Genomic DNA, 12,225 nt, shown 5'->3' with positions numbered 1-12,225 from the left:
ATTGTTTTTTTCATTTAGCAAAACAGTTGGGTTGGGAAGAAGGTTTTGACCTTTCTTGGAGAGCAAGATACCTGCTTTCTTTTGCCTAACTTCGATCGAGAACTGTCAGTAATCACGTCTTTGGAGTCTGGTGTGCTAACACCTCTTTTCCGTATCGTGTCTGTGGAGTTTTCCGTTGTGTTGTGAAATTACTGGGGAGCAGCTGTGCCCTTTTCTAGCTCGGGAGACCTCTACTCCCATTGTTCTACTATGTGAAAGAAACACACATTTGAAACAATTCAGTTTGTCATCGTAGGAAATACCTTAGATGGTGACGAAAAAAAGCTTGCTGATGCCAGGGTGGAGGTGGGCTGAGTTCTGTGACCTTGACATTCTTCTGCGGGTCTTCAACGTGTCTAGTGCTGCATTAGCGTGGTTGTCTTGTTGTGACTGTTGCTGTGTGTTGATCCTTCAAAATGGCGTATAAAGATCCTAAAAGAGTTTATAAAATGACATGTCTTCTTTCAGAATCAGCTGTGTTCAGAAAACGTTCAGGAAAAAGGGGGAAACTGTGGAGGCTCTCAGAAGTAAGAACCCTTTAGCTTTTTAGCTGCTTGTCAGACGCAGAGGAGCAATAGCTGACTTGTGGAGTGGTCTTTTGGGTTTCAGTTTTTGGCTTTTTGGTTTCTTTTGGTGGGGTGGGACCTTGGAGCATGAATGCCACACGTGCTTGTGTGTGTCTTCTCTCACCGCTTTGGCAGTAGTCTTGTTTAAAATGGTACCCCACAAAGAGGAGCCCATCCATCGCTAAAGAAAGCCTACTGGCATCGTCCCCGTCATTCCTCCTCCGCCCGTGTCGTTAGTGATATGATCTTCCCTACCCCATCTCCCTGATGTTTCCATCTCGTTTCCCTGAGTGGCTTCTAAACGTGGCCACCCCACAGCTGGTGCCGGGCCTGTCCCAGCCGCGGCGGTCCCGTGCCGTGCCGGGGCGCGGAGGTAAGGCGTCCCTTCGCGCAGAGCGTAAATGCATACCCCATATGTCAGTATTTGAATTTACATCTGCGGGAGGAGCCGGCGCCGGGTGCCGCGAGCACGTTGCTAACGTCTCCTCTTTCTCTCGTGCCTGCCTCGGGGACCAGATTTGTCCTTCGACATCTACGAAGGTCAGATCACGGCTCTGCTCGGGCACAGCGGGACCGGCAAGACGACGCTGATGAACATCCTTTGCGGGCTGTGTCCGCCGACGGACGGTGAGCTTCCCCGGCCTTGGGAGATGTCGGGTACCCTGCTTTGGAAAACCAAAGCTGTTCGCCCGTGTCGTTATGTCAGGATGCACCAAATTTTTCTCTGGCCGATGTCTGGAAGAGTCCCTTTTAGATTCACATCTGTGTCAGCCTGCTCTCTGACTGTAGGAAAACCTTTCAGCTGATTGCTCCTGGATTTTTTAATATTTTTTAGGGTTCGTCTCTGTCTATGGGCACAAAGTCTCCGAAATCGATGAAATGCTCGAGGTGCGACAGATAGCGGGGGTGTGCCCCCAGTCCGACATCCACTTCGATATATTGACTGTGGAGGAGAACCTCTCCATATTCGCTGCCATTAAAGGAATCCCGCAGAACGACTTGATACAAGAGGTATGTCAGCTGATACTGTCCTGCGTCTTCATTTTTAACCTGTAGGGTAAAATACCCTGACATTGCACAGACATTTCCTTAAGTTTCCAGGGAAATACTACTTTACAGTGCCGTAGACAAAGAGGGACAGACAGTTATTTTTACAAAGATAAACTGTTAATTCTTCCTAGGAGACTAAAATGCTCCTGAAACATTTTAAATCCTAGCATTTGCGGTCAAGCATGGATGCCTTTTAACATCTTCAGCCTTGCTGGAGCTCACGGCCCTGCTCTGGGTGTCCGGGTTCGTTAGCAGGGTGCGCATTTCAGATGCAGAGTGTGCTTTGCATTAGGAACAGTTAATTTGAATGTTAATTGTTAATAATCCAGTTTAAAAAAAATTATAGCCTTTTTTTAACACTAGATGTGTTTCTGATGTTCTGAAGGTACAGAAGGTGTTGCTGGATCTGGATATGCAGCCGATCAGAGATAATCAAGCTAAAAAATTAAGTGGGGGGCAGAAGAGGCGGCTGTCGGTGGGCGTTGCTGTTCTCGGGGACCCCAAGGTGAGTGTGCTGGCGGCGTTCCTGGCTCGCTGCCACTGGCAAGCCCCCGCCTTGAGGAGTCTTGTCAAAGCCAGCTAATGCTGACGATAATACGGAAGGCGCAGCAATTGTTCCTGTCGCTCTTTCTTTTTCTTCATTTATGGTTTGAACAATTAAAACCACTTCAGTAGCTCGACCTTTGTGCTTGAGGATGTTCACGGTGTAGGTAATGTTAGCAGCTCTGGACTGGATCTCGCTGTGAAGTGAATAGTGCGACAAGTTTGCTGTTGGCTCTGGCAGGTACCGTTTAGCCCCCAGCAGCGAAACGGTCGGAGACTTTCCCTGCAGAGCCGTCCAGGCGCTGGGAGCAGGGACGGAGCCGGAGAGCTCTTTAGTGTTGCCGACCTATTATTCCTGGCCTGCAGGAGTGGGAACTGCTCTTAGATCTGTAGTTAAAAATGATGTGTGTGACAGTTCGCTGGCATTCTAAAAGCATGAGTGTGTATTTAACCATCCCTTACTAAGAGTGAGTACATAGCTAGACGTAATTGTGTTAGAAACAGAATAAAACAGACTGTGGCATTAATTTACTATATGATTTTTCCATTTGTCACGACGGGAGGTGAATTTATCCAAAGCACAGCGAGACTAGCTGCTTTACTTCCTCTGGGATGTTTCCTATAGGTTTTAGAGGACTCACTGGCAGGCTCCAAACAGAAAGCTGGGTATCTGTTGCTTAGGTGGGATTTCCCGAGGTCGGTACCTTGCACAGCTTTGCAAATGCTTCTTGGTTTTGCACCAAGGTGTTACTGCTGGACGAGCCGACTGCGGGGATGGATCCGTGTTCGCGACACATCGTCTGGAACCTCCTGAAAAACAGAAAAGCGAATCGTGTGACCGTTTTCAGCACCCACTTCATGGACGAGGCAGATATCGTCGCCGGTGAGTAACCAGTCGAGTGACCGTCACGTTATTGAGCAAGAAGTGATGCTTCTTTGTGGACCTGCTGGAGAGCAGCTCTGCAGAGAGCGACCTGGGTGTCCTGGTGGACGACAGGTTAACCATGAGCCAGCAGTGTGCCCTGGCTGCCAAGAAGGCCAGTGGCATCCTGGGGTGCATTAGGAGGAGTGCGGGCAGCAGGGCGAGGGAGGTTCTCCTCCCCCTCTGCTCTGCCCTAGTGAGGCCCCATCTGCAGTGCTGTGTCCAGTTCCGGGCTCCCCAGTTCAAGAAGGATGAGGAGCTACTGGAGAGAGTCCAGCGGAGGGCTACGAGGATGGTGAGGGGTCTGGAGCATCTCTCCTATGAGGAGAGGCTGAGGGAGCTGGGCTTGTTCAGCCTGGAGAAGAGAAGGCTGAGAGGGGACCTTAGAAATGCCTCTAAATATCTGCAGGGTGGGTGTCAGGAGGATGGGGCCAGACTCTTTCCAGTGGTGCCCAGCGACAGGACAAGGGGCAACGGCCACAATCTGAAGCAGAGGAAGATCCAGCTGAACATGAGGAAGAACTTCTTCCCTCTGAGGGTGACGGAGCCCTGGCCCAGGCTGCCCAGGGAGGCTGTGGAGTCTCCTTCTCTGGAGATATTCCAGACCCGCCTGGACGCGGTGCTGCGCAGCCTGCTCTGGGTGACCCTGCTTGGGCAGGGGGTTGGGCTGGGTGACCCACAGAGGTCCCTTCCAACCCCCACCATTCTGTGATTCTGGGATTCCCTAACTGTGGAATACAACTTTATTGGAAATACATAGTTGGTTTATGGAGCAAATTGACAATTCTCCTATTCGGAGGGCCTTCTTGATTTTTTGTTTTGTTTTGTTTTGTTTTATTTCTAGATCGTAAAGCTGTGATTTCTCAAGGAATGTTAAAATGCCTTGGATCCTCACTCTTCCTGAAAAGCAAATGGGGAATTGGCTACCGCTTGAGGTATTCTTTTTGTGTGACACCAGTTACATGACATCATGTATCTGTTTCTTTTGTTTGTTTTCTGTTGAAATCTGTAAGACAGCACTCCCTACCCCCAAAAAAGATCCTTTTATCGTCTTCTTACTGAATGTTTGCTGCTGTGCTGGCTTCTAGTTCTGATGTGGATGTAAGGAGAAAAACAGGCTTTAAAAACCCAATTTCTTGTGTGTTTTCTTAGTATGCACATCGACGCCTATTGCAACACAGAAGCTACAACCTCGCTGATAAGACAGCACATCCCTGCCGCCAGCCTGCTCCAAGAGAACGCCGAGCAGCTCGTGTACACCCTGCCACTCAAGGACATGGACAAGTTTGCAGGTATCGATACTTTTGCTGTGCTGTGGGGTTGAATGGCTACAGGAGAGAAATCCATCAAGCGAGGCTGTAGCCTCCAGTTCTCGTTAAATTGGCACTCTGCATTTGGGGGGTTTTGTGTGTATTCATTGTTTGGCTATGATTTGACTGATGATCAGTCAGCGAGGTCTTTCTCAGGCGGGTGAGGACCTCGTCGCCTCCTCCAAGGGGGCTGTGGCGTGTTCAGAGAGATGTGGGTACCCGGCAGCAAGAGCTGGGGAGATGCATTCAGCAGAAAGGTGAAGAGACCCTCTTGTCTGAGAATCCCCTTGTCCTGCAGAAGCATCGTCTTGTCGCAGAGCGTTTTAAGGAGCAGGGCTGGCCTCCATCGGGGAGCCAGAAAGCCCCAAGTCCGACAAAAATCAGTCCTCGGTGTTGCGAGCCGCAAAGAGCATGGTGTCACTGCCTTAAAATGCCCTGGGAAGAGGGAGTGCAGGCCAGATGTGATGGTTTCACTCGGTGGCAGCAATTATCTGAGAAGCCCTACGTGAGGCTCCTTGGTCATCTCCCAGGAGAAAACAGAAGAAACAGCGTGTGCTTGTGCCTTGTGGAAGGCTGAGGGAGAATCAATACTGATGTGAATGCAGCTCATATTTCAGAAACCCCTTTTTTCTCTTTGCATTTAATAATTTAGTAGCTTTACCTTTAGCAGCCACTCCGTGTATTTTTGAAAAACAGGCCACTGCACGCAAGATTGAATCAGTTCCCTGAAACATTTTAAGGAGAAGCCGAAGTTAGGAATATGCCTCAGCCGCTGGGGCGGAAGAAATCGCGGAGATCTGATGAGCATCCTTGGGCATCCGACCGCTCTCCCCATTTTACGCATTTACATTGCCCTTCAGTGTGACCTTGGCTCTGAAGCTCCTCGTTTTATCAAGTCCTTCACTTCGTAGAACTGGGAAGAGCCCAGTAGCAGTTTTTATCCCAAGGTGTTAATGAGTGCTCTGACTCTGAACATCAGTTTGGTCTTCATGCTGTGCATGGTGTCCAGCATCTCCTGACCAGTTAAGCTGACTTTACAGATCTGGGTGTTTATATACATATAAAATATTACTCAGTGGTTTTATTTGTAAAGTCTCCTTGTGCCTGGGCAGGGATGTAGGTAGGACAAGCTGTCCTGCAGCCCCTGCGCATGATGTTTCCAGGCGAGGGGCTCGCAGCCGGCTGGGAGGCACCTCTGAGCCCTGGAGCTTTAGGATGCCAAGGTGGTTTTCACAAACACTGCAGCTTCGGGAAAACGTCTGACGTTTCCCACACTTGACCACAGAGGTTGAAGTTTTGTGCTAAAAGGAGCTTATCCCAACCTAGGTTCTCAAGCCACAGCCTGCGTCTTTGTAATTGAGCAGCCATATGTACATGCTACCTGCTGTTTTCTGCCATGCAGAAGGCTTTAGGGATCACAGAATCACAGAATGGTTGGGGTTGGCAGGGACCTCTGTGGGTCACCCAGCCCAACCGCCTGCCCAAGCAGGGGCACCCAGAGCCGGCTGCACAGCACCGTGTCCAGGCGGGGCTGGAATATCTCCAGAGAAGGAGACTCCACAGCCTCCCTGGGCAGCCTTGGCCAGGGCTCTGTCACCCTCAGAGGGAAGAAGTTCTTCCTCATGTTCAGACGGAACTTCCTATGCTTCAGTAGGGGTGCCTCTGATGTGCTTGAAGGTCTCTCGGGAGATGATGTAACCCTGCTGCAGAGTGACCAGTATCTTTCACTTGTGTCTCCAGGCTTGTTTTCTGACCTTGACACTCATTCCCACTTGGGTGTTATCACCTATGGCGTATCCATGACGACGCTGGAGGATGTCTATCTGAAGCTGGAAGTTGAGGCAGAGCTCGATCAAGCAGGTGGGATGGACCATGGCTGTTTTCCTGGTTTTCCTCGTTTGATTTAGTTTTAATTAGTGTAGGGTTGCCCATGCCACACCGCTGCCAGGAGGGGTTTTGCTATGGAGGTGAGAATAAAAAAATCCTCTCGCAGAGTGCTACCTCCGGCAGCGTGGGGCTCCTTTGGTCTCACGGCATTCCAAGCTTTTGAAATATTTAACAAGAAAAACACACAAAAGCAGCGAGTTTAGTGGGGAGGGATTCTGGGCAGATCCAGGGGAAAAGCTTTTTACTGGCTGGCTCTGCAGTAATTAATTTTTCATTTGGTGTACCTACATCTGACTTCTTGGCTTTACAGTTGCACTTTTTGTGGCCAGCTTTTTAAAATGTGCTTTTTTTTCCTAATAGAGCTTACATTCAAGAATTTATACATACACAGTATAAAATTTATTTCCAGCCTTCTGTGTGAGCAGTGACATTAGTCGCCTGTGCACTTAAGGCTGAAATGAATGAATTTGTCTTTCTTCCCCCTCCTTTAAATTACCTTCCAATTCAAATGAAAACTTGGCACCGCTGAATATTACTCCAGAACTAATCAGTCCTTCTTTTGATGTCACTTTGAATGGTTTAAGCTATCTTCATCTTTCTAGAGCTTTCTTTGCGATACAGAGTAGTAAACTATCCTGCTCTGCAAGGCTTGAAGAGGGTTTAACAGCGGAGTGTGCTGGGACCGAGTAGTGCAGGTGCATACGTAGGCTAATGGCATGAAATTGGGACAAACTGCACCTTCTGAGTGGCAGAAATTTGTGTTATCTACCTTAAGCGTCTGCTGTGGGGGTGAGGGAGCGCTTTGGGGTAGATTGGAGTCCCTGAGCTCGGGGTTAAGCTGAGAGGTGGGGATGAGGCAAGATGCCTTCTGCAGCAGCAAGGGAAGGAACCGATGGCCGCCCGCCTTGCTCCAGCCCTGCCCTTTCCAACGGCGTAGCTCTCAGAGCGTCAGATTTGTAGAGTTTTACTCTCTTCTCTCGCAGATTACAGCGTCTTCAGCTCGCAGCAAGTGCAGGACGAAATGGATACAAAATCCTTCGACGATATGGAGCAGAGCCTCCTGATGCTCTCGGAGACGAAGGCGCCGGCGATGAGCAGTGCGGCTCTCTGGAAGAAGCAGGTTTCCACCGTAGCCAGAGTTCATTTCCTGAGTCTCAAGCGGGAAAATAAATGTGTGAGAGTTATGTGAGTATTAGGGCTTTCTCCTTTGTGTAGAAACCTCTCAACACCTGTTTGAGTGACACCAGAGAAAGCCCACCAATACCACGCTCTTTGGTGGGCATGTGTAAGGAAACGCTGATCTTTCATCATAGGGTTGTATCAGTGGGAAAATAAATGTGTGAGAGTTATGTGAGTGTTAGCGCTTTCTCCTTCGTGTACAAACCTCTCACAGCCTGTCTGAATGACACCAGAGAAAGGGCAGGATGCAATTATTTTTTTTCCCCATGGCTAAATTGTAAAAATAATAAGCATGAAGCTATCCACTACTGTTAAACACGTGCTGCTTGGGGAGGGAAGGAAGTGGTGGTTTAATAGCACGCACATCAGCTGGGTTGGCTGTCCCTGGATTGTAATAAAACCAAAACTTTAATTTCTTTCAGGTTGTTGCTTTTTCTGATTTTTCTTGTAGTTCAGATCTTACTGTTTTTCATACACCACATCATCAAAAATTCTGTAGCTGCTATCAAGCTTTCCCCAGATCTGTACTTGCTGAAGCCCGGGGAGGACTATCACAAGTACAGGAGTCGTCTCCTGCTGCAGAACTCCACAGGTAGGAGAGCAGGGGTGGGCCTGGGGCAGCTCCACTTTTAACATAGCATTTCGCGTGGGAGGGGAAGGATGCTGTGTGCTACTTTTGGGGTTGGGGACAAACTTTTTCCTTGAAATTAACCCAAATTAAGAGTTTCCAGGTACCCAGCGATGGTAGAGAGCGATCATCTTTTGTGCCGTAGGGTTTGGTTCGGAGATCTTTCTCCTCTTCCCGTGTCTGGTAGCCCTGTGCTCGCTGTGCCATAAGATGACACGTGTGAAGGAACTGGCCAGTGAGACCTTCAGATCCATTGGCTTGAAAATCCTGCTGCAAAGCCTTTTGGAAAATCCCTTTTTTGTTTCAGCGTAGGGTGTTTGAAAAATGCATAGCAGCGCTCCGGGCAATAGAAACGAGCGTCTGTTTGAGCTGTTGGGAATTTGGGCTGAAGAGAACTTCGTTTCTCCAGGCACTGTATCAGTGCTGCTGGCTCCCTGCTCGTCTCACTGGTTCTCTGTCCAGCTGAAACTTTGCGTATCCTGATGATGCTCTGCTTCCTCCCTGCTGCACTTGGCTTGCACAGGTTATTTGGAGACCATAACCAAAAAAATTCCTGGTATTCTTTGGAGGCTGTCGAGTGGGAAACCAAAATAAAAACCTTGGTGGTGTTCAGAATAGCAGAGGATGCTCTTTGGCAGGCATGTATAAGGAAACACTGATCTTTCGTCATAGCATTGTATCAGTGGGAAAATCCATCAATAATTTTATGTAAGGTACTCCAAGCTGGTGATGAGTAACCATGTTGTTTTCTCTGTCTTACTCCAGAATCGGATATCAGTGACATTGTCCGCTCTCTTGGGAGCATGAACATACTCCTGGAGATGTTCAACGACAGCGATTACGTCTCCGCTGCACCTCACAGCGCAGCCTTAAACGTGTTGGCCCTCGAATCCAGACAGGTAGGATGGACAGACCGGCTCGGTCGTATCCCAGACAAGTAGCTCATTAGGGGCTGGCTTCGTTGTCCTCATGCCTGAAAGGCACGTATAGAGTCATATAATCAAATAATATTATATAATATTGGTTATACAAGAGGCCTGGAAAGATGACTTGTATTAACAGAATGGAAATATTATGAAAATAAATGATAATGATGGTAGGCTAATAAAACTTCCATCCTCCCTTCTTCCCCACAAGGATACAAAAATCCAGGAGAAATATTTTGCTTTGCAAGAGGCCTGATATAGGAATTTATTTTTTTATTTCACTTATACTGGCTGACTTACGCAATTTGACAGAAGTGTAATTCCATGGTGCTCTCATGTGTGAAGAAAAATGAGTGTCTTGGGTTGTAAGTGTTCATTTCAGTATGGCCACTGAAGGAGTGTCAGAAAGATTTGAACCGGGGTCATATTTAATCTCCAGCAAAGGAGCTGCTTTGCAATGTGCCAGCGCTGTCTCTTGTTGCCGTGTTTATTCATTGCAAACTGTCCGTGCTGGTGTGGCAGTGCAGCCCTTGGCGAATGGAAGTTTTTGCCTGTCTGGTTTTTAAATGCATTAGCGAGGACGTACGACCGCGGGTCTGTTTTGTTTTTCAGACTGTAATTGTCTGGAGCCTCGTTTGTCATCGTGTCACCGTTGCATAAAACGTTCTGGGAATTTATTTCGAATAATTTGCTCGCTATGAGCCGGACTGTTTTCCTGGATTAGGTTACGTGTTACAGCCACCCTGAGCAGCCCAGAGCTTCCTGCAAAGCGTACTCTGTTATGCAAAGATTTTTCCCGATGTTCGAGTTTAATTAAGCCCATAGGAGACTCCTCTCAGGGTATTACCCTTCGTGCGGAAGAATCACAGAATGTTCAGCGTTGGCAGGGCCCTCTGTGGGTCACCCAGCCCAACCCCCTGCCCAAGCAGGGTCACCCACAGCAGGCTGCACAGCACCGCGTCCAGGCGGGGCTGCAATATCTCCAGAGAAGGAGACTCCACAGCCTCCCTGGGCAGCCTGGGCCAGGGCTCCGTCACCCTCAGAGGGAAGAAGTTCTTCCTCGGGTTCAGCTGGAACTTCCTCGGCTTCAGTTTGTGCCCATTGCCGCTTGTCCTGTCGCTGGGCACCACTGGAACGAGTCTGGCCCCGTCCTCCTGACACCGACCCTGCAGATATTTATAAGCGTTTATTAGGTCCCAAATTTAGCAAACACTTTCTTTTCTAGAACCATGTTTTCATGGTCGTATTCAACAGTACCATGGTGCATTCCCTGCCCGTTCTGATGAATATCGTCAGCAATCTGCTCCTGCGCAATTTAAACGTGACGGAGAGCATTCATATCTGGAGCAACCCCTTCATCCAGGTGAGCAGCACCTGTGGCAGCAGAAATCACCCGTAGGCACGAGGTGGGTGGCAAAGCATCCCGGGGGTGAGGGGGGGAGTGTAAAATTGTGCTGTAAACGGAGGGAGAAGCTGGTTGGGATGGTGCAGCACCCAAGGGCCGTGCTCTGCACATCGCCGTCGGGAAGGAAGGGGCCCCAGCAGCCAAAGCCTGTGGAGTAAGTCCTTGATGGTATGGACCCTTGGGGAATTGAAGAGGGGTTGAAAGGTGCCGGGGTTTTGTTCTGCAGCTTGTGGAAGGGGAGGAAAATGGGGCTTGGAAAGAGGATGTCCTGCTGGGAGTTGGTTACGGGTTTGTACCTTCAGTTCTGGGAGGCTGAACGCGGGGTGCTGGAGGTCTGCTGCATCCCGTGCGGAGCTGGGCTGGCCTTTAGGAGCGGAGAGGACCTGCTGCAGGAGATAAATGCTCGGGGAGTTTGATATGCACTCTCATAAATACTCCAAAAACTTCCATAGGTATTTTTCTCCTTGCTGCAGCTCAGATGATCCTGAGATACACAGAATAGATGTTGTAGCATTTATGGTCATGTTCCAATTCTAAATGTGTTTTTTTGGTCACGCACATTCTGGTATTGAAGAACTGTGATTTATATTTCAGGATCTTCCAGACACAATTTTCAGACTAGAGATCTATTTTGAAGCTGTGTTACTGGGAATCATCATTACTGGAATGCCCCCTTATTTTGCCATGGACAATGCAGAAAACCATAAGGTAAACTCCCAGGTGTTGACTCAGGGACTGCAAAAGAGCTTAAAAACCTTGGGGGTTTGGGAAAACCCTGAGAGTTTTTTAAATAGCACCTTTTGCTGTGAGAGGCGCAAGGCAGTGTGGATGCGGCTGCTGTTTGCTGCCTGGGATAGAGCAGATTTGGGAACAGCCCTGCTGCTTTCTGGGGAAATGCTTTTTTTTTGTTTGTTTCTTCTTTGGCAGCTAAAAGCAGCAGTAACTGGGTACCACACGGATGCCACACGAAGTGTAAAAGCAGTGTATTAGAGGGAAAAATGAGATCCTGCTCACACCGAGGCACATTAACATTGCGTTAATTTAAATTAACATTTAGTTAACGTCACATTTTCTTTTCCTGTCGCAGATCAAAGCGTACACGCAGCTGAAGATAGCGGGGCTTTATCCCTCCGCGTACTGGACTGGGCAAGCCGTCGTTGACCTCCCGCTGTTCTTCTCCATCCTCGTCCTGATGATAGGCAGCCTCTTCGCCTTTCACTACGGCGTTTATTTCTACGTGGGCAAGTTCCTTGCCGTGGTGAGTGCGGTGGGGACCGGTAAGAACATGGTTTTGTTATTTTCCACAAGTGTTTATTTGTTGTTAGATGGTTCAGCAGACTTTTTCCAACCGATACACAGGGGAAATGCCTGATGAAGGCTGCTGGCGCAGAAGCACCAGTCAGGCTGCACCAAAGGCGCGATAGTACTGTTTCTCATGGGGAAAAACTATTAAAATTTTGGCATTTCATTCAGAACTGGAATAAATTGGAGCTGTAAAACACCAGGATCTTCCAAAGGAGTGTTCCATCCTTTTTCACTCTGCTTGCTCCATCTGCTTTGCCCTCTTTGCTGCCGACTGATAATTGCTCCGTTTGCATTGGCGGGCGGCTAACGACAAGGTTAGGGTGACTTTGAACGCTGACCAGCTCCACAATGAATTGCAGCATAGGATTAAATTGAAGAGACTACAAGTCTTCACATCTTTTATATTCAGAGTGGGCTTCCGTGCGATATGGGCTATAATTGAGAAGATCAGATTTTCTCAGCTGC

At 48.6% G+C, this 12,225-nt stretch overlaps 1 protein-coding gene across 2 annotated transcripts in view; it reads left to right on the top strand.

Moving 5' to 3' along the window:
• ABCA5 (ATP binding cassette subfamily A member 5) overlaps positions 1–12,225 on the top strand; it is a 37,276-nt gene that overhangs the window by 14,293 nt on the left and 10,758 nt on the right. For both annotated transcript variants that reach the window (XM_075440618.1, XM_075440617.1), the window contains exons 12-25: positions 508–566; positions 1,122–1,232; positions 1,441–1,616; positions 2,041–2,160; positions 2,943–3,081; positions 3,965–4,055; positions 4,273–4,412; positions 6,171–6,290; positions 7,301–7,502; positions 7,919–8,088; positions 8,890–9,023; positions 10,276–10,413; positions 11,050–11,163; positions 11,543–11,713. In XM_075440618.1, coding sequence (XP_075296733.1) covers positions 508–566; positions 1,122–1,232; positions 1,441–1,616; positions 2,041–2,160; positions 2,943–3,081; positions 3,965–4,055; positions 4,273–4,412; positions 6,171–6,290; positions 7,301–7,502; positions 7,919–8,088; positions 8,890–9,023; positions 10,276–10,413; positions 11,050–11,163; positions 11,543–11,713 — 1,885 coding nt within the window. The remainder of the gene's footprint in view (positions 1–507; positions 567–1,121; positions 1,233–1,440; positions 1,617–2,040; positions 2,161–2,942; positions 3,082–3,964; positions 4,056–4,272; positions 4,413–6,170; positions 6,291–7,300; positions 7,503–7,918; positions 8,089–8,889; positions 9,024–10,275; positions 10,414–11,049; positions 11,164–11,542; positions 11,714–12,225) is intronic.

Source organism: Opisthocomus hoazin, chromosome 21 (assembly GCF_030867145.1).
Source record: "Opisthocomus hoazin isolate bOpiHoa1 chromosome 21, bOpiHoa1.hap1, whole genome shotgun sequence".
NCBI lineage: Eukaryota > Metazoa > Chordata > Aves > Opisthocomiformes > Opisthocomidae > Opisthocomus > Opisthocomus hoazin.
Note: the sequence above shows the minus strand (reverse complement) of the source record. Positions and strands in the feature narration are given on the sequence as shown.